General features: G+C 35.6%; 2 protein-coding genes across 4 annotated transcripts; one reads left to right on the top strand and one right to left on the bottom strand.

Moving 5' to 3' along the window:
* Positions 1-1,063: 1,063 nt before the first annotated feature.
* On the bottom strand, positions 1,064-11,638 carry LOC120347657 (putative aarF domain-containing protein kinase 5). Of its 3 annotated transcripts, none has more exons than XM_039417711.2 (15): positions 11,374-11,637; positions 9,367-9,696; positions 8,731-8,907; positions 8,484-8,648; positions 8,257-8,370; positions 7,846-7,977; positions 7,645-7,728; positions 7,096-7,177; positions 6,111-6,195; positions 5,359-5,456; positions 4,896-4,989; positions 4,051-4,137; positions 3,427-3,501; positions 2,734-2,835; positions 1,064-1,962 (listed from the first exon to the last, which is right to left on the bottom strand). In XM_039417711.2, the coding sequence occupies exons 1-15, from the start codon at positions 11,392-11,394 to the stop codon at positions 1,854-1,856; spliced, it is 1,755 nt and encodes a 584-aa protein (XP_039273645.2). In that variant the 5' UTR covers positions 11,395-11,637; the 3' UTR covers positions 1,064-1,853. The 3 variants fall into 3 exon arrangements, with proteins under 3 accessions (XP_039273645.2, XP_039273644.2, XP_039273646.2); XM_039417710.2 differs by having other exon boundaries at positions 11,379-11,637; XM_039417712.2 differs by lacking the exon at positions 9,367-9,696 and having other exon boundaries at positions 11,374-11,638.
* A 2,101-nt stretch (positions 11,639-13,739) lies between these two features.
* Positions 13,740-16,883, top strand: LOC120348019 (complement component C6-like). The gene is made up of 2 exons (XM_039418131.2): positions 13,740-13,906; positions 14,701-16,883. The coding sequence occupies exons 1-2, from the start codon at positions 13,796-13,798 to the stop codon at positions 16,321-16,323; spliced, it is 1,734 nt and encodes a 577-aa protein (XP_039274065.2). The 5' UTR covers positions 13,740-13,795; the 3' UTR covers positions 16,324-16,883.
* The last annotated feature ends 5,576 nt before the right edge of the window (positions 16,884-22,459 follow it).

Raw genomic sequence — 22,459 nt, 5'->3', positions numbered from 1 at the left:
AAACTCAGCAGTGAAACCTAGTTGGTGGTGTTCACAGGACTGAGGAAGAGACTGCTACTTCAACTTTACAACATGCCCCGAAACGACCTTGCATAAATGTTGATATATACCACGCAGAAAACGGAAGGGAGACTTTATTAGGCAGTATGATAAGAAGTTTTTGGAGCTAGGTTTTACTATTGCTCCCGCTTCCCATGTGCCTAGTCTGCGCCACATTCATTCAAACGACGCAATGAGACCTGCAAAGCTACCGAAATCGCGTGGAATTCAATGCTATACTCCGCCTTGCAGAAACTCCATTAGAACCGGGTTTAACACCTATAACATCAAAAACACAGCAGCAAATTTCTCATTAAATTGTCTTTTTTTGCACCGCCTACTTTTGTCGTAATTGCATTCTTTTAATTATGTTTTGTGTTCATGGCATTTTTGGTTAATTCTGGAGGTCCGCAATATTTGTTTTAAAATTTTATCGGTCTGCGAACTGAAAAAGGCTGAGAACCACTGAGCTAAACCCTATGAGTTTTCTAATTGAACACCGAGACTACTGGCGTCAGTACACAATGCATCTAAATCCCAAACATCAATCCCTTTTTCAATCTGAAATGTGCACTAAAATTATTGCTCAAATTTTTTTAACCCGTCTGTCATGCAAACTTGAGGTAATATATATATACCTGGTATCGGTACACCTCTAATGCATGCCTCCTGAAACTGTCTACTGAGATACTGGAATCAAATAAACATATTATGCTCTTTGAGTTTTCGTTGTAAATTTTGACATCAATCATTATCATTAAAGAATTGGGAAACCCCCACTTCTTCTCCAGACTCGGTAAAATTCAAAATTTTTGATTAAGTCGCGTAGGTGTTCGAAAATACGACTCGTCATCGTGGACCACATATTTGAATGGCTTCATTTGGCATAGATAAGCCCTCGCCATGTTGCAAAAAATACAATTACCAAAATGGACGAAGGTTTGCGAGGCTGGCTGCGCTAACCTGAGTCTGGTCGGTTAGGTGCTGCTGATTTGTGGCTGATAAATAATAATAAAAACGCATACAACATTTTGTCATACAGTGTTCAATAATGTCGCCTACAGCGCATTAACATTTACCCAACGGGTATTCCACTATTTCGTCTTCCCTAGTAAATTTTATTGAAAATGTTTTATGCTTCTATTCCTTGAAGGATGTCTTAAATAATAGAACAAGTGATACCATCAAAATATAGCTTTGTCAATAAAAATGGATATATATATAAGATTCAAATTTGAGCAAACAATACCCAAGAAACGTAGTTTCATTGATGCTGAACTTGAAGACAAATATATTTTCAAGTCAGATGCTGCTTATAGTGAAGTCACACACAGGCAAACACTGCTTGCTACTGTTGCCTGTTTCATCAATCTTGGTATTGTCAGGCATCAATGGTTTGTACACTGTGCTTCGCAAAGCACTCGCTGGTCTTTTTATAATAAAATATTAATCCATTTTCTATAATCATTACTTTTTAATCACTCGCGGTCTAAAACTGACCAATCTGTTTAAATTGAGGAGAGAGAAAATTGGCTATAAGAGACATTGTACCACGTTATTATCGTTTATATACACAAAGAGAAGATGGTGTATCTTGGGTGGCATTGATGAAATATGAATGCCTGTCGTAATTTAATGTTAATAAAGTTGTATTTTCTTAACAACCCATTCGGATCAGTATCTAATTGGGCAAATATGTTGCGGGTTTGAAAAGAGTTCGGTCTCCATGTGGGCAAGATTGGGTATTACAAGCTATATGCATAATAACAATGGCAAATAAAAATAATTTTCCATAATTTAGTTTTCTTTGACTATTATAACAACTCTAGCTCCTTAATAACGTCAGATAATTCCTCTCTTGCAGTCACAAATCGAACAATTTTCAGATACGTTGTTAGGAACCACAACTTCAACCACTCCGTTCTGAAATACAAAAGTTTTTATTAGTGAAAAAAGTAAGAACAATGGATCACCTGCCAACCGTGGTGGTCAAAGGTTGAAATGAGGACTTTGATGGGTTCCGGAGTATTGCATGCGTAATGTTGAATTAAAATAGCACGAAAAAACCAAGACAAATTAATATGAATGAATGATTTTAGTCAATTCGAAAAAATTGAATCGTCATTTCAACCAGTTCTAGATAAACTGCTTGACACTGCCTTTACTTGGGCGTTTTTTTTAATAAGATTTAAAACAAAAAACATTGTTTAGAGACCACGCCTACATAACGGTTTGGTACTGAAAAGATTAAAAATCATCAAACAAAGATCCAGGAGCGAGTCCAGTTTATAGGCGATCATTTTATACAAAACGTGCAAATTTTGATTGAATATAACAATAAAAGCATCACAACTTTAAAATATCCTAATAAAAATGTGAACTCAAAAACAAGTTTTGAAATGCAGTAATAAATTATCAGTCACACCACAGTAATAAATTATCAGTCACACCATATCTATAAAAAAAAACGTTGAAATATTAAGATGATTTCTTTAAATTTGATTTATGATTTTTTATATAATGTTTTCAAACAAATAACTATCAAAAGCTAAAATCAAATCACTTTAAAGTTTAAACAAGTTGGATTTACAATATTGAATGTATAAAATAGTATTGTTTGCTAGAGTTGTACAGGCAGAAAAGGAAACTGCATGAAAGTTATTGAACGACATAGTTTTGAAATCATGTACTTACAATAATTTAAAATCAAATTGAATTTTTTCATAGAAAATTCCGAGCCTTCTTGTTAAAGATGTATTAAATTGAGATTGAAGTTGATGCGATCCCCTGATAGCACTGAAATAGGACAAAATATTTTCATACCCAAGAATGATATAAAGTAATGAAAACTATAAATCATTAGATTATAGCCAAGGAATAGCAGGTTTAAATTGTATGTAAAATAAACATATCCAACAGATATCTGGGTACATCAAAAAGGAATATGATACTTTCGAAAAGAAAAAGTCTGAGTGAGAGACTAGTTCAGTAGTAGCTTGGGACAGAGTATGACACACTACAGTAATTGTAAGCTAAAATTTCGGTACTCCCGAAGTATGTAAACCAAGATGGCAGACACCGGAACGTAGTAAGTGTACCAAGTTAGTCCATAATTTCATTCCAATTTTCTTTATTTCAGTTCTATTACGACTTCGGGGACTAGGCAATTGACTCCCGTAGTATTTGTACCTGAAATCATGGTCTAACCCTAACCTGGTACACATACTACATTCCGGTGTCTGCAATCTTGGTTCACATACTTCGGGAGTACCAAAACTCCTATATATAGGTGGATATAGAGATCCATATTAATATTTTGCAGCAGACGATCAGCAATTAGGGCCTATTAATGAGATAAGATATTATTTGATAGTTTATTCGGCTTACCAGTGAGCTAATATTGTAAATCGGTCAGCTGGTGATCCTAATGTGTGGTTGATACATCTCACAGTATTCAAATTCCTGAAATTTAGTTGTGTTATTAAAAACTCAAATACTTGAACAAGAATGTATATGAAACCAACACAATATTATACCTAATAATCAATATATTCAAACAATATGATCTATTGAATTTAACTTTCCCAAAATCATTTAAAACTTGTTTAAGAACGAGCTTCTAGAATTCCTGTACAAAAAGACCATGGTGCTTGGGCCATATATTCATATGTATTCGTATTAAAAAGCGAATCTATGTGAACTACTCAATGAGCTCAGTGAGTCTGCACTACTCTCATATCATTCAACAATAATAATTCTTAGAATAATGATAAGGAGATAGGAGAGTTGGAAAATGAACGTAATGAAATCAAACTGTCGAGCAATTTCCTTAGTTATCAAAACCATATTTATCAGTCCTGGAATGGTACGCAATGCACATAGTCCTACCATCGCAATAAAGTTGAATATACATTTATGTTTCTTTTTAGTGATACGTTTGTTAGTACTCACAACAAGACTTGAATTAAATAGATCTGTTTTTTTTTATCATAATTTTTGAGTCATACTGACCTAAAAACAAGAATCATAGACTTTGGCATTCTGCGAAGACATCCCATTATTTTGTCAAATCTTTCAGCAGCCATTTGTTGCATATATCTGAGAAGATGAAAGGATGTTTTAAAGTTGCCATGAATAATAATATTAGAACATTGATAAATATAAGAAGGAAAATCATTCATAAGATTTTCCATTCAGCCTGTATTTCACTCTCGTTTTATATTAAAAATTCGGAGCCTTTAAATGGAAGATGTATAGATTTCCATATATGTTAACCCTGCTAAAACGCTTAATAAAGTTCATTCCAAAGTACAGACTAGCTTCATTTTGAGCATATGTTGTGAAGCAATATGACCAAAATGATCGATTTCTGCATACTGCGAAACGAGAAAAACGACAGCAGTGAGCCCATCAACATACAGTGTTGTTCTTATCACTCCATAATCACTGGTTATTGAAAAGCATGAGTTAATGGGTTGGTAAGAATGGTTGCTAGTTGCTACCGTTAATACCACTAAATCAATCCATTGGAATCCGCAGAATAATAATTTACACTGGTATGCTTCTACCGAAACAAGTAAGATCTGGTTCAACATAATTCGTCAGTGTAGCATTAATACAAAATAAGACTGATATATGTGTAAAGTGTTAGTCATTTAATCCTAAAAATTTCCCCCTAATTTTTTAAATTAAAATTAATTGTGAAAGTGCAAATTATATGCAAAGAAATGCAGTATTTGATATTGCATATTCAAAAATATAATTTCAGAATGTTTTGAGAATCATTCAGTCTTAGTCATGTCGGGTTGTAATCTTAGTGACATGATACACAACAAAAATGAATCAAACAAACTTACTTATACTCAGCATCTGTCATAGGTGCAGAAGGATTAAAATCATGGTCTAATCTTATTGGCCTCATTATTAACATTTCACTGAATAACATGAAATCTGTAAAGTAAGAAATATGTCAATATATGTCTTGATAACATTATATTACAGATAAATACCGGTTTCCATTTACAACAAATATCCTCTTACATATCAGTATTGAATGTAAACTGTGAGTTTTGAAAATAAAGCCTTCAAAGATTCAGAAAATATACAATATATATTATATATGCAAATAGATAAATTGGAAATAAGTATTCAAATACAAATAATAAGCAAGTCACATACATATTGTGTGCATCTTAATTGCACCTTAATAAGTTGCTTCTATTGTTTTACAATGAATCAAAGCATTGTATTATGTAATAACTCAATCAAATATCAGGTCTTCATAAGGCAATTCAATACTAATTAATGCAAATTTCGAACCTTTTTCATGAATTTGAAGTTCAATTGCAAACTTTTTCATTTGATCTTCTTGTTTCCAAATTATTGATTTCCATAGATTACACAGGGATATCTGATCTCTAGATAAAAATTGACAAGTTTCTCAAAAAAACTGAACCTCCAGGAAGCAAGAACAATTGGAATATCACCAAACGTATATCGATCAAAGATGCAGATATTATCAGCTAGGGACAATGACTAGAACAGTGGTTCTCAAACGGTGAGACGCGCCCCACAAGGGAGGTAGACAACTTTTTGAGGGGACCTGAACCTAATTAAAAATAAAAATATTTTGACACCTTATTTTGGATATTTTCATTTCGAAAATTTTCATTTATTTCATTATTTACCATGCACCCATTTCTTGTGACGTGGCATGGCTTAAAAAGTTTGAGAACCACTGGACTAGTAGAACATGCTGACAGATTTTTCATGAAGAAAAATGACTACTGAAAAATGTTGATCAGGTGCTGTAGGCCCTATTGAGGAATTGAAAAAAGTTGTGGACACCATCATATAAAACCAGTATATATTGTTATGCACAATTGGTCTCTACTAGAATCGATGCAAATCTACACACAAAAATGGTTCTGAAGGAGGGTAAGTGGGTAACATAAGATGTGCTTTTTCTGGTGTGGATAAGCTACTCAAGAACAAACAATGTCAAACACACCATTGATTGCACTGTTGTAAGTAACTTCATACAAAATTCCGGGTTATATACAATGACTTACTCTTTTGAAATTTTTTCATACAATCCATGATCAAGTACAATCAACTGAACTCTGTTTGGATCTTCATTGCTTTTCGTTACAAGAACTGAAATAAAATTGAAGTTCTGCTTTAAAATAGTAATTTGTAATCACAACTCACAACAGAGGCTTGTGGTTGACAACTTCAATAGTTGCTACCATATAGCAAGCTAGTGTGTTAGGGAGACTTAGTGACTCAACTTGAGCAGAGATAACTCAACGAGCAAAAAAAACTCAACGAGCAAAAAAACATGTTAATTTAAGCAAGTATTTAAAATAGCAGAACTAATTTGAACAAATAGACTTGGGGTGACATCTCTAAAAAATCAGCCTCAGTATCGTTGAAAATGTGGGTTTGGTGGTCATTTGAAAGACTGAAAAGTGGGTCACAGCGGGGTGTTATAATGTTGTACTTGTCATTATCGCTGATTGAACTTTATAATGTATTTGAGAGGTTCAGATGCAAGACTGATGGTTATTTTTGTGTTCTGCTGAAAGCACCCAAATGAGTTACAACCTCATCAGACTTTCAAGGTGACGATTGCTATTTTGATGTAAATTTATATTAGCCCACATATGATGGAACAGAAGTAATTTGCTGTAGTAAAATTTTCGAACATTTGAAAACTAATTTAGCTACATAGACCCACCCAGATATTTCAAAAAATCAGCGATTATTGGTCAGTAAGTCGCACAGATTCATAAGACCAGCTTCTTTTCAGTTTATGTGTTTACATCTTGAGTGTATGTGAGCGCAGACATGTTGCAAGCACAGATCAGATAAAATGGAAATACTTTAGCTGTTTATTTCAAATGCACATTGCAAAATGTTATAAAATTTTAAATAATCTGGCAATTGATCATTATCGATAAACAAAGTCAATTAGGTAATCATATCAAAAGGTCACTAATAGTCCACTTCTATAAGGACATCAATATAAAAACATGCTAGTTAACACCTAATTACCATTCCCGGGATGCGGATCTCCATGAATGAAACCAGTTCCAAAAATTTGTTCCCCAAAAGCTGTTATTAGTTTCTTAGCAGCCTGTAAATAGAATACCGGTAACTCATGTTTAGCATGCAGTAATGATGATATCCGGTGGATCGGTAACAGTATCATAAAGATTTAATGTAAAAAATCGTTGTTCATGATATTTGGAGCAGATTCACTTTATGGAAAATATATATTTATATATTTTTTTCAATCTAACATTCCAACAGTTTTATTAACTCATGAACGGATAAACTGAGTAAATCTACAAGGAACACACTCGAATGTCAAGATCTGCTGCGAGATATAGATCAATGAGGACATATGAAGTGCTGAAATATAACCCGATATATATGCAATTAATTTTTTTGTCTACGGAGGCAGGTACATCAGAGAGGTAATGGATGAGAGCTCACAGCTAACAAAGTACCACATCTGAAAAGTTTTCTAGGAAGGACAAGTTCTGAAAGTTAAGCAATCAGTACAGCAAAATGATTTTTAACTTCACTAGGAAAATCTACATCTTTTGGTTGAAGACCCATGTCCAATATTCCTTGCAAATCATTGATCTTGCATCCATCATACCAATCTGCGGTCATTATTCTCTGAAATGATCAAGACATAAATGTATGACAGAAAGATTTCATATGAGCAAAAATACAAAAGCCATGCTAAGCAAACAGACATAATACAGAAGCAGTACAAATGTATAGTATATCCACCTTTGTAGTTTTATCCCAATGTATTGCAGGTACAGTAATAAATGGAAATTTTTTAAAATCCTTTTTACATTTTTCACTGTTGTTTGCTTCATTTATAAAGTCAAGTTCTTCTGCAAGTGTTCCTTTCATTTCCTAAAATAATCCAGATAGGATATGATGCAGATGAGTTGGCAAAAATGTAAACCAAAAACCAAAGTAAACAAACTTTTACTTCAGACTAAAAAATATTTTAACTAACTTGTAGGAGTTTTTCTGTTTGAGTCGAAAACTCTGATTTCGACTAGATTTTTGAAAAACTTGATCAAAATTCTGGAGAATTTGAAACAAAGATTTCATATCATATTGTGAAGAAAGATTGAAACAATTTTAAGTGCACATGGATTTTCTGATATTGTGAATTTCTACACCTACCTGTAGAACCCAACTGAAACCAAAATCTGGATGCATCCACTCAATTATTTTTAATAAAACTTCCACACACCAAATATCCCCATCAAATCTGTCTTGTAGATCAATATATTGAGCCTATAAAAAAGTCATAATTTCCAAAATGCATTATAATAATGAACAAAACAATGTCAGTCTTGAGTTCACCTCCAGTATGAGAAATGAAGAAAAAAATAATCTTTTCAACAAACCTTAACTGCCACTCTTTTTCCTTCTTTTGTAGTGGCTTTGAATACAAGAGCTAAACTTGCAGCGGCCACAGGTTCAGCATCAAACTTATCAAACATTTCATCAGGTGCACATTGAAATTCTTGTTCAAACAGTTCATAAATATCATTACGAAGATATGCAAGAGCCTGCAGAAATGATTGACATTCAAATTTATACATTAAAAAAGATACAATAAAAAATGTTCATTCAAAGTATATAAATATAAACCTTGTCTTCAAGAGGTCTGAGTGTATCTGTGTATTCTTGAGGTAGAAGTTGATTAAAAGAGCATAAACCTTGACCTAGTTTTACATAAAGTCCTCCATTCATTAGCGCAGATTTGTACATACGATCTGCAGCACGTTGATGACATAATTTCAATACTTTGTTGAAATGAGTACTTTCCTGAGCAAGAAACAGTATTAAATTAATTATCTTTTATTGAATTTCTCCTTAATTTCTATCACCTCAGGTATTTTCAAAAATTAAAAAATATGTCAAAATAACATACCATACACTGCGCATGTGCTTACATTGTTTTTAATGCAAAAAAAGGCTAGGTCAGTGATTCTCAAAAAAATAAGGCACGCCCCCCAAGGGGACATAGACGATTTTTTGAGGGCCGTGGAGCAAATTAAAAATATTTGTTAGATTGATATTGCCACCCTTTTTTTGGATGTTTAAATTTCCTCATTTTGGATATTTACGTTCAATCCACCTAATTTTAATGAAGTGAGGTGCGAGACTTGACAAATTCTAACAAGAGGGTGCAGCATAAAAAGTTTGAGAACCACTGGTCTAAGTTATCAAAAAAGCTTCCACTGCACTTGAAATCAAACAATAATATTGCAGCATTCAACTCACTTCATCTATATTTCTCAATGTAACGTGTATTGTCCACCAATAGTCTATTGAAATTAAAAGTCCTGCATGAATGGACCGACCGAATCTAACAAGTCCAACAGTGGAAACTTTAATTTTTTTTAATCCAGTGTTTTGCACATAATATCCAACAGCTCCAATAACTGGAGAAAGACCGAATGTTGTGTATAAAATTTTCTTTGCTATGGAACTTGCAGGACGACTGGTGTTGATTTCATTTGAGAGTGTTCTGGATGCACGCCTCGGAAAATATTGTGCATTCAATGAAAAAAGGCATGAGCAGCGCCCGCTTCTACCAGCAGTTCGTGAAATCTTTGAACACAGAAATATTACATATATTACATGTTTACATACAGCTGTACAAATATATGTTGTGTTTCAAAAAATAGAAACCTATGCAAACAGTGTTATATTATTGTTTATATACCAACATAGCCTACTGGATTACTGGTACTGGCAGATCGTTATATATTTTGACCGAAAATATTTTGAGTTGGGTCAGCTGGACAGGATAGGTCTGTAGGTTGGCTAATGCTCTAATATGACAGGAACCTGACTCCGATGACCGCATGGACATCTGGACTTGGTCGTATCGCTCCTTCCAGTCAGCCAGTCTATACCGAAAAACTGTTTTTTGTAGCCATTTTTTATTGTTATGACTGTTATTTTTTCTGGTTGACAAAAATAAATCTCTCTTTCTATCTATATTACAAACCATGCTGCCATGGTTCTTTTTTGTTTTCCATTCCAGGTCGAGTATGTTAACAGTTAACATAACTCTGTAACCCAGTAACCGGTTAATTATTACAGTAGTCTGGTAGTAGGCCTACATATGCTTACATGCATAAACTCTGAACAACCAGTGACCAACAATGTTGTAAATAAGCACGACAGAATGAGAAAGAAATATTAGATAAACGCAGTACCGGAGTACAGCAATACTCTGATACTCTACCTGGATAGCTGTACACGAGTGCGGTCAGACAGTCAGCCAGGGGTCTCATGTAGTTTCGTACCTAACGTACTTCTAGTAGGCGTAGCATAACAATTTTTTCACGTGTCAATCCTAACCCCCACCTGACCACACCATCCAAAAATTACGTCACTACGACGTCACAGTGACGTAATAGAGCCCTTCAAACTATACGAACTGTCATCCAAGACGCGCAGACGAGAACCCGAAATCGGACAGTCATTTCTCTCGTTTTCTCGTCAGGTCTAGTATAGTTTAGTACCACCAGTACTTCCGGTGGGCGTAGCATAACGAATTTTGCATATGCTATTCCTAACATCCACCTGACTATGCCATCCAAAAAGTACGTCACTACGACGTCACCATCACGTCATAGGGATTGCTAAAGTATAATTACGATCGCCCGAAATGTCATCTGCGCCGCCGATAACGAACTTGCTAAAGCCGGCGATCTCTCTCCTATCGTGATCGTTGTGACGAGAAAACGAGAGAAATTGCTTGCTCGATTTCGGGTGATCGTCTGTGCGTTTTGGACGACCATTCGCATACTTCGGTGGGCCTTATGAGGCCACTGTGACGACAAAATGATGTGTAATTTTTCGGTGACGTAGTCAGGTGGGGGTTAGGATTGACATATTCAAAAATTGTTGAGCCAGGTCAACTAGAAGTACATGTGGTACTAAACTATACCAGACCCTTCTCGTCGCACCAGTCCCGATAGGAGAGAGATCGCTGACGTTAATCAGTTCTTTATTGTCAGCGCCGATGCCATTTCGGGCGATCGTAGGAGTATTTGGCAAGCTCTATGACGTGATTGTGACGTCGTAGTGACGTAATTTTTGGATGGCGTAGTCAGGTGAGGGTTAGGATTGGCATGTCAAAAGATTTTCATGCTACGCCTAGTAGAAGTACCGGTACCGGTACGAAACTACACGAGACCCGTCAGCCGGTGCTAATATTAGGTACTGTATTAAGATACACAAGTGTACTGGTAAATAAACGTTTAGAAAACTTACCGTACCATTCGTAATAGGCATCCAGATGAAACCATTGTGATCTATATCATTCCAGTATTCATCAAATGCTAGTCCAGTCTGCCAGTACAGCAGTAGTCTACAATAAATCTGAAATCAAGACCCAAATACAGAAATACGATACCGGTATGCTGGCATCGTAGGTACCCTATATACCAAATTTAATCAGATTATAACATTACTTTAATAGGATTTGCCGGTACATATTAATACCGGGGAAGACGAAACCAATAAGATCATATCAGACGAGTTTCGCAACATGAATATTACAGGAATTAGATATGGTGTTATTATGGTTCGAATCGTTGAACCGTAAAGTTTACTATCGGACATTTGATCGAAGGGGTGTAAATGGGGCGTATATTTAAAACCCGATCGTTGGATGTTTCATATAACCTCATCATTGCGATATTTTTGATACGTATTTTAAAAGTACTATCTGGCGCGTGTAAAATGGGTTTGAATTTTTAAACCCCCCCCTGTTCTAGAATAAATTATCAGCTCACATTAAAAAGTACCGTGTTTTTGATGAAAACAAATCTGTTGTCACTAGATTACTTTTTCAATATATTTGAAGCACTGAATGCTCTTAACCCAAAGCACTAGAGAAGAAACTTCTTTTTTTTGTATTATTATTCTGCTTTGCGCGCATTCTTATTAGTTAAATTTATTCCGAGATAGTTACATATTCCTAGTTTTACCCTGTGTCATAATCTCAAATATTTCTAATGTCGCAACTACTGCGTTTGCATCAGTTGTGACTCATTCTTGGGATTTATATATTTTATCCCTCATTCATGTCACTTTTTATTCTAACCTGTAGCAGCGCTGTAGGTGTCGCTGCTTGAAGACCTTCTCAGGTCCCTCGCGACCCCGATCACACATATCAATCAATCAATCAATCAATCAATTTTATTTGGTCACTCTGATACAAACAAAAAACAAAACAACAACAAAGGACAAACAAAATACAGAGGACCTGGAGGACGGGAGGTTTAATGGGTAAATACGTACAAGTACGTGCCCGCCCCTCCCCCCCCCCCCCCAAAAAAAAAGACAGTCAAAACACAATAAAACAAAAACACGATGTGACATCGGGCAATATCTTGTAAATCAAAATGTGAGACGTGTATGTGCTTTTCCTACAGATATATGGATGAATTAAAGAACATTCGCTGCCGGAAAATGGTGATGCTGTAGGCCTAGTTCAATTACGTTGCAAAAGTAACACGGTGACAAATTTATTTATTTATTTTTTTACTAAAAAACAAGCTTGGTAAATGGATTGAATGTTCCATAGCAGTCTATGCACAAATCATGGATTGGGGTGTTTGGTTCTTTTGTCGTTTTCGGTTAGTTCAGTTTAAAATCATTCCACGAACGATCACCATTCAGCCATTCCAACAGGTGCAATGGTCCCATCTTTTTTACGCTCTGTTCCATCATCCACGTGTAGTCATAAAAAGATCGGGACCTCGCAATATCCCCGCAACAGATTGTTCACCATTTAACTTTAAATCCAATCTTTTATCCATAAACTTCTTTAATTCCAGTGGATGGGCTTTGCTCATGTTGATATTACGCGATACAGATTACAGATACCGAAACATACAGCGCATAGCATTCACTAGTCTTTTTCAGCTGACACGTCCGCACCCGACGAAGGTCGGAGCGACTGATTATATAACATAATTAGTACTGTATATTTCATATTTATTCATTGTATCAGTTTTATTTGAACTTGTTTTTGTGATGACAAATAAACGATTGATTGATTGAGCATCTAAACTCACCCTATGAAAAGAACGAGTTCACCAAGAAAATTCGAAGAGCTCAAGTCATTTAAAATTTGCCCTCGCAAGCGGTAGCATTGCATCTTTGAAGCAAATGTTATCTCATCTAACTAATTTGAAATAGGGATTTTTCCGATATATCCCAGATATAGACTAATCGCGAGAAACCTGGAAGTTCATTGTAATCCCATAGATGAACATAGAAGTTCATCGTAAACCCAGTGTGGAAACCAAGTCTGCGATACAGAATGATGTAGTTGAAAGTAATTTTGCAGGATGCACAATGTTTATTTCAGAAGATTTAATTAATATTTTGTTAGTCGTATCCATCGCACATGTCCATATATATATATATACACCATACGTAAGCACCCGGTCGGGCAAGTTTTCTCTATCATATTTATTACTGAATGACACAATTTATTATCATCGTGTTTTATCATGTGTAAACAATTAAATTACATAAACGACACCAAACAAAGATTTCCCCTGTATGCAGTAATTATCAAATTGCCCTCCGGGATAAAGAATCGGAATTTATTCTATGAAATTTGTCGCTTGTCCTCATTGTTCGGAAGTTGTAGAAACAAAATCACTCTGGAAAGTTATTAATGAGTATGAGACTGTATCTACTCTTAGCTATATTTGTTTATGGAAGTTTTCTTTTTGATTTGTCGTATAGTTGGCTGTACCAGCGACCAACAACTTGGAACGAATGCAAGGTATATTTTAAGAACTTTGATTTTGTTAATTTTCCTTGTTTAGTTGATATATATATCAGAGCAAAAAATTTCGAAAATTATTGATCAAAGCATGGCACATATTTAAATCATCGTTTAGCAATGCGTTTATTTGTTTTTGACATTTTTGCTTACCTGAGGGTTAATTTAGGAAAAACTTTTTATAGTTCCATTAGAAACCGTTTCTGGTTCTTGCGAATATACATAATACAGAAGTAGGTTAAAGAAAAATAGTAGCCTCGTGACTCGTAAGGGCTCCTCATTCTAGTTTTTTTTTTTAAATAAAAATTTGATCATAAAATGTCACAGCAAAAATCTTATTTAAAAGAGGAGAGAATTTATTCAAATGTCGTAATTTTCTAACAACGCATACCTTGAAGCTGTCCGGGCCAATGAGACCGATGGAACAGTAGTAAATTCCACACAAAACAAACTTTTGCGAAAGGGCTATTCGTATAAAGAATCATTTGACAAAAAGTCATTGGGATGGAAAACTCACGAAAATCGTGTACATTCGATAGTGACATGTGTTTCAGGTATCAATTTCGGACAAATGAAGCATTTAATATTTATTGGAGACTACTGTACTGGTATTTGTGTTATTGATCGCAAATTATTCACGCAATTGTTCGCGTACTTGATGTTAAGTAGTTTCCTCTGCTTTCAAGAAAGCGCTTTTGTTTTCATTTGGAGCAAATCCCCAATTGAACTGGTATTCAATAATTGTATTGGATAGAAGAGCTACGGTATAATATTGTACCTTAATTATGTTTCAGGTATCGCAATGGAGCGATTGGAGCAAATGCAGCGGCGGATGTTCAGGGGGTAAGTCAACGAGAAATCGCAAAGTTGTGTCGTCTGGAAACAAGTATGTTGACATGAGATGCTCACAACCACCACTCGGGGAAACAAAAAACTGTCCTGCATTCCCATGTCCCATAGATTGTGTTTGGATGCCATGGTCGTCCTGGACAGACTGTGATCCTTGTCGTGGAGGAAGAAAATCTCGCATGAGAAAGGTTGCCCAGCCTGCCATGTTCGGCGGTCTTGCTTGTAAAGGGAGTGAATTCTCAATATCTTCCTGTTTAACTTTTCGAGCTTGCCATGCAATGCTACATGGCTGTCCAAGCGTGGGCATGTTCGAATGTGGGAGTAAAGACGAATGTATCAAGGAGCATTTTGTTTGTAACGGAGATGTCGATTGTAGAGATCGATCTGATGAATACAAGTGTGAAGAGACTAAAGATGTTTGCCTTGGAATAAGTTATGATACTTTGCCAAATGGATACATAATGGGAGCGGGATATGACATAATGCGAGACTCCGTCAGCGGACAAGTTTTAGACAATAAAAGATATGAAGGAGCCTGTGAAACTATATATATTCCAGAAGTATTTAAAGAATTTAGAAAACCTTACAATTTACAAATGTATAGAAGCTATGTTGAAACACACACCACCTTAAATTCGTACGTTTACGAAGATACTATTTCACTAAGTAAGTCTATGGAGTCAGAATTTGAATATAGTGTAGATGCACAACCATCCATTTTTTCATCTTTAAGTTTGGGTTCAAATGCTGCAAGATCCAGTGATAGATTGTGGAAGAAAATTGTTGATTCAAATGCACGAGATGATTATAGTTACGTAAAAATACAAAGCAAAATTCAACTTGGGCATTTTAAAACAAGACGGGGTGACATCAAAGTATCCCATTATTTTTTGCAACGTGTCAAAAAGTTACCAAGGAACTACGATCCTGCTGTATATTCGCACTTTTTAAGTGATTTTGGGACACACTATTTTACCGAGGGAAAATTAGGTGGTGTCTACAGTGTGTTTTATCAATTCAAATCACATGATTTGGAAAGTACTGATACTCGCAATAACAAGATTGGAAATTGTTTGGCAATGGAAGCATTTAATAAAATGGTATCAGATGTAAACACAACGTTTGTGCCTACTGCATGTGCACAGGAAGATGATACTGCATTAGATGTCGACACATTTATTCACAAAGCCACAGACTCTATTGCTACTGTTCATGGTGGTTACTCTTTTGCAGCCGCAGAACTAGCTTACGTTGGAAAGAACGCACTCAAACAAATTTACAAACGATGGGCGGACACAGTTCCACACAATCCGAAAATATTCGACTTCAAAATTGCTCCAATATCTGAATTAATTGAAGACTTTGAAATAAGACAAAATATTGATAAAGCGTTACAAGACGTCTATACCAAGTTTGACCCCCGTCGTTGTACTCACGGTAACTGTGAGAACGGGGGTCAATTTGTAGTAACTAATAAGGGAAGAGAATGCAAATGCATATGTAAATCTCCATATTACGGAGAAAGTTGCGAAAGAAAATCACTTCGATTTGTTCATAAAAACAACTAGGCCTTTTTCGCAATCGTACTGTTTTCAATTCTACCTAGACTGCCATCTCCAAGCCCGTATGATGATTTTATTACTTTACTAGCAATTGGTTTTGTAATATCGAGTAGAAAATGGTCTGATGTGCAATATTCTGTTTTGATTCACAATCTAATTGAATAACATACGTGTTTATATTTGTATAGATAATCTAATCGTGTTATACCTTTAAACTTTTTGACATCGTGTTCTCATTTCTGTTTGACTTACTTGATTGACAATTGGCCGTTCGGCTCTGTCAATATAAATTAGGTCTGTCAGTTAGCTCAGTTTTTGCAATCTTGCATACATTTCGTGAATTGTTTGATCCGCATGCATATATGATGCAGAGATATTGTAGCAGAAGTGGCGACAAAATTCCAAATCAGCATTCCCAACCGCTGGTCCGCATGGATTTTTTCCGGTTGATGTATAATTTTGGTATTTTTCTGTAACCGCCTTACTTAATACTTGGAAGAATGTATGAAAAATACATATTAGCGCGTAAAAATTTTAACAGTAAATAAATCGAACAAATGATGCTATTCCATGTTTGTAAGGTCTGTATATAGGACAGGGGTGACCAACACGTCGATCGTGGTCGACAGGTCGATCGACGCGCATCAAGAAGTCAATCGCGTCTGATGTTGAGTGAGTTTAATATAACATACTCAAAACATTTCATGCAGAGCCTGTTGTGTGTTTTAAAACTTGACGAACATAATAGGCCTACAGTACTGTACATGCGCAAAATACGAGATACACGTATACATTATTGGAGTCTGGGCGAACCCGATAGAGCGGAGGTGGCCAATTACTTCATACTTACAATATTCACTTCCTCATTTTCAGTTGGAAATGGGATTTTCGGATTCAATCCTTAGTTTGCATTTAGGGTCTCGTTTCAGATAATCACCTAATAAAGAGATTTGCACACTTCACACGCAGTTCCGGGGAAAATCCTTTCTCGATTCCCTCGTGGCACATATCGAGTGGGAATACTTGCGAGATAGGGATTATTCGGGGTAATATAGTTTATCTATATAACACCGATGTTCACGTCCTAAATACCCACGTCATGCAGAAAAAAACAATCCGCGATTCTAGTTTATTTTTCCTCACCGAGAATGCACAAGTGGGACGAATGAAACATTCCGGAGGGCCGGATCTGACACGCGACCGTAATTTGACCTCCCCCGATAGAGCATATTATTAAGTAACAAATGTTTCGCCGCTGCCAGGGTTTAAAAATGGAAGTGCCGAATATGGTGCGTCTTGACTGAGAAACGATCCTACAATAACTTCTGCAATATGCAAAGGTTATACAGATTTCTGCAGTATGCAAAAGGTATTGTTTCACTCCAAGAATAGGGTGATTGTATTTGCAACGGTAGCAGTGGCATCAGAATGCACAATTTTTTCTAGTTCCAAGCGAGCGAATAACCGGACGTGGAGGAGATTGTAAATTAGATACTGAAGTTTAATAAGCAGTCATGTAACATTTATGGTTTGAGAATATTTATTTTTCACTGTTTAGATAATATGGATACTTGGCAAGGTTTTTAAGGAATTTTCAACGTCCTTAGATATGAATTGTATGATTCAGAGAAATCTTAAATAAATGCTGAAAGTTTGCTCCGGGTACAATTACATAATCAAATTAAATGAAACATAATACAAACAAAATACACATTTTGTGGCAATTTTTTTTTGAAAATGCGCCCACAGAGTCAGGCTTATTGGCAGCGGTGGAATATTTTGTATCCTATGTGTGCGTGCAATTATTTGCTTATTCGGTACTGATTCGTTTTGGGGTATGATCTTCTTACCAATCAGTCTATCGCAAGATATGTTGAAGATTTTTTACCCCTGGTATAGGAATCGATAGAAGAAACAGTTCTACGAATCCAAAAACTCCTTACACACTACACCTGCTAACGTAAGACACAAATTCATATAATTATATCACGTTCACTCAGTGTTCAATGTCGTGACTGGAGATTGTGCGTCCGATCGATTCCTCGAGTTTGTCTTTTCATAGGGGCCGAGGAATCAAAGCGATTTGTGTTTCATTTGAAAGATGTAATCACCATTCCGACTGAATTCGGATTGTTGAGGTAAATCACAAAAATTATGTATACTAATAATACATAATACCGACGGCCTAACAGATTCGACAACAGCGGTCGGCCATTGACCAGATATGTATGTATTGGATTGGTCTTAAAGTAACAAAGTTATGTGTGTCAATATTTTAAAACAGCCGACAGCCGTCTTGAAAGTAAAAATACCCTTTGGGGGTAAAGACATAAAAAGAGATGAAATCACAATGGACAATTGGCACCATTATTGCCATCATACAACCCCATATTTGGATCAGCTCGGATTTTTTTCCTCAAACCTCGTTAAATCCGATATATCACGAATTCATAAACCATTATTTATACGAATCGTAAACTACATTTATTTACGATACATTAATATATAAAGATTGACAAATCATAAATAAAGATCGTATGTGATCAATATCATGAATTCATGGAAGACAATTCAATTAAAATTATAAAACTTGAGATATTTAACCTACTTCAACATGAACTCGACAATTGTACATGTTCTTTTGGAACATCAATCAATAGGCTTTCTTCACCAGATATCATTTTAACAACAGCAGTTTTAACAAGCCCCCGAAAATCATATTATTAATTGGCCATGCTGGGTGCCACGCTCATATGTTCTGCAGCCAGTTTTACTGTGATTTCAAGTGACTGATTTTCTGCTTACAAAATTATTTAAAATTATGAATTTTAAATGAAACAGATGGCAGACAGCAATGACACAGACTAAACGAGATTTCGATTTCAATTCTTCAAAGTTAAAGGCGCTCACTTTCAAACACTTACCAACGAAAGGTGAAAGGTGTCATAATGTTAACTTTAAAGACGCATAAATATAATTTTAAATAAATTATCTATGTGCAATTATTTATCTGATGTAAAAGTATACATAGAAAAAAAAAAAAATGCTGACCCCTCCCATCTAATTCTGTATGACGTATCCCCTGGTAATTACATTCCCAAGATCCAAATGTGCACATTGGGCTGTTGTCCATATTTTTGAATCGAATCGACATACTGTGTGATTTAAATAGTTTATTTTCACATATCTAGAGCTCTACATAGAGAAAACAAGAAAGCAATGCTCAAATATATGGACACGTTAATCCGAGAGAAGCAATCCTTATCTTTGACGCTACCGGTACCTACGGAGCTGTACGCCCTTCCCCGTTAAGAAAGCAGGAATTTCGTTACACACCACCGACGTTCGATGAGAACGTGATCAAAAGAACAAGAAGAAGAGTGTCAGCATAAAAGCGACTTTTTAGGTTTTCCACTAGGTGTCTTAAAAAAAGTAAAACGTTCCATAGGTCCACTCCATGTCCAATATTGAAAAATAAAAGTAATCTTTAACCACTGAAAATTTCAAAATCTTGGTCCAGTAATCACAGAGAAAAGCGACCCTTCCATAACGTGTCAAAGAATAAGAACAACATAATATTGAAACGATCCATAGGTCCACCAACGTGTCAAATAATTATGAAAACTCCACGTGGTCCACTAACACACATTTTTATACATATTTCACAGCTGATGCTGTATCTAATTGATTTCTTTTATACAGACAGCACGGGCCAGAACTAACGGGTCTTGCATACTCAAAATTATATATATTTTCTGTTACTTCAAAATAGGTATAATAGTGTTGACATGGTTTGTGATAATAAAAAATCTCTCTCTCTCTCTCTTTTGTCGGAGAAACAACCATAAATGGGTGGGATATGATTAAGACGTTTTATCGGCGTTCCTTTCCGCAGGGAGTAATCTAAGACAAGAGAGTTATGCTCAAATATATGGACACGTAGCGCCACTCAGTGGGAATAATTTTGATGACGTCCTAGCGAAAAAAAAAGTAATAGCCTCCTGGAGAAAAAAAGGACACTAAGAACAACAATAAGAACAACAACAACATAATATTGAAACGATCGCTATGTCCACTACGTGTCCAATAATATTGTTTTTCAGTCGATCAAACAGTATCTCTTCCACAGTGATCGGACCCCTAATAATAAATTTCACAAATACATTTGATAAATGAAATGAAAGTGAATTAGGTTCTGAAAAGGGGGAAATATAACAAACCAACCAAATAACTCGGTCGTAAGAACTAACTATATAGTACTACCAGGATATAGAACTTCTCGCACGAATCGAGCTATATCTGTCGAAGTAGATATTCATTTACACATATATTTGACACGTTTTGGCAAAGTACCTGAAGTGTGTTTGTCTTATTTGTTGTATATAGATGTTTGCTCCTCGGCGAAACGGCAATTTCAAACGCCCTACAGGTAGGAAATATGAAATTGGCTAAGTCAAATGAGGCAAACATTACTGTTCACAATTCATCAGCGAATATTGAGCAATGATGAGTCGATGCACGTATTTTTAAAAACTTTGGGCTAAATTGGAAATGTCTCTTATCGTGACATAATTCAGTATTGAAGCATTAGTATGGAAAATACAAATTACATTGCTGAATACTTTGCTTGAAATACAACGCGTCTGATGTTATGAACACTGATTTTAGTTGTTTGAGACAATACACAGAAGTCAAGACTATTAATATAAAGATTCCCGGGGCTATAGCATGTAAAACAAGTATGTAGTTGTTGTTTATAACATATAAAGAGATCTATGTATAGATTTATAGAACATGATTTGTAACGACGTGAAATGAATCCTACACTCGCTTCACACTTGACCACCTGATCCGGAATCTTCATAGTAGCTGTCTTGACTTCTGTGTGTTGGCTGAAAACGTATTAACGATTTATACTGCCAATTCCAGGTAACCTTGAATCCTGATCCCAGGACTGAGTGTGAAGTAACAAATGACCCTCGTAGTATATTGAATTACCTAAGTACATAAAATATTACCAAATATATCAGGAGTGCTGTATTTTTAGTATTTGCAGGCGTATTTGTATTTTTCTTTGCCTCTAGTAACTGCACAACCAAATTAGTAAAGACATTAGTAAAGATCCGTAGAAAACGAACTGTATTCATCAATCTCCGCAAACGGGTGAAATGTTGATACGATGACAGCACATTTGAACTCACGTACATTTGAACCCATACATTAGCACCCGTATATTCTATATTCAATCTATATGCGGGTGCTAAACTCCATGCGTTAGGGTTAGTATGGGTTCAAATATCCGTAGGTGCAAATTTCCATAGGTGCAATAGTATATGCAGGTGCAATCGTGGTGAGTTCAAATTACGGGTTCAAATGTACGTGTGTTCAAATGTAATGGAACCGGATGCACTAGAAATAAGCAATTGTATAAGGATAAAAAGCGTTATTAAGAATATGTGACAATAGTCAGTACTGAATGGGACCTAGGCCAAATTAGTATAATTAAATTCACAAATTATAAGGTATATGGCGCAGACATGAAAGATAAAGCTTTTGCATTAACGGCAAAATTCTTATTCATAATAGGACATTTTATACAAGCACCTCGATTCCACTTCTCACGCTGAAACGCTTGACCAGCTGTCGGAATACGGAGCCGTGGGCTTCCATGAACGACAGTGGTCAAAGTGCCCAGTGCCCAAAGTGCACGATTCGCTATTGCAAAAAAAAAATCGGACTGAAAATATATCGATCGAGAAAGACAGTTTGTCAGGTCCTCTTTCCCTTCTCAGTGAATTTGTTAGAGTCATTCAGAAAGTTTCAATATCTGACACAACATTGATGGAATGAGAATGTAAATTTCGCATTTCTACGCTAGAATAAACTTTTAAAAACTTTTTACAGATTTACGGAATCACCAAATTCATACGAAATACATAGGATTTTGTCGTATTAACAGAAATTTTATTGTAACCGCGAATGTTAAAAGCACGCATTCCCTGGAATTTAGTGATATATATATATAACAAAATATCAATGTTATAGACTCGTTCACGATGAATCGAACTCAGACCAGGGTCAAAAATCACATGCATCCATTTCTTTGAGAATACTCTTTGATATGCGATGGTATGCTATTACT

The sequence above is a fragment of the Styela clava genome, chromosome 11, assembly GCF_964204865.1.
Source record: "Styela clava chromosome 11, kaStyClav1.hap1.2, whole genome shotgun sequence".
Taxonomy (NCBI): Eukaryota; Metazoa; Chordata; class Ascidiacea; order Stolidobranchia; family Styelidae; genus Styela; species Styela clava.
The sequence above is the reverse complement of the archived record's forward strand: the minus strand, read 5'-3'. Positions and strand labels throughout refer to the sequence as shown.

Excerpts from the sequence above, each read along its gene's own strand:
- LOC120347657 (XM_039417710.2), bottom strand. The coding sequence starts at position 11,408 with ATGGTTTCATCTGGATGCCTATTACGAATG. Across the intron at positions 9,697-11,378 it reads CTGGATGCCTATTACGAATG|ATTTCACGAACTGCTGGTAG; the intron begins GTACGGTAAGTT and ends CTGTGTTCAAAG. Across the intron at positions 1,963-2,733 it reads CAATTTGATTTTAAATTATT|AACGGAGTGGTTGAAGTTGT; the intron begins GTAAGTACATGA and ends TTTGTATTTCAG.
- LOC120348019 (XM_039418131.2), top strand. The coding sequence starts at position 13,796 with ATGAGTATGAGACTGTATCTACTCTTAGCTATATTTGTTTATGGAAGT. Across the intron at positions 13,907-14,700 it reads CAACTTGGAACGAATGCAAG|GTATCGCAATGGAGCGATTG; the intron begins GTATATTTTAAG and ends ATTATGTTTCAG.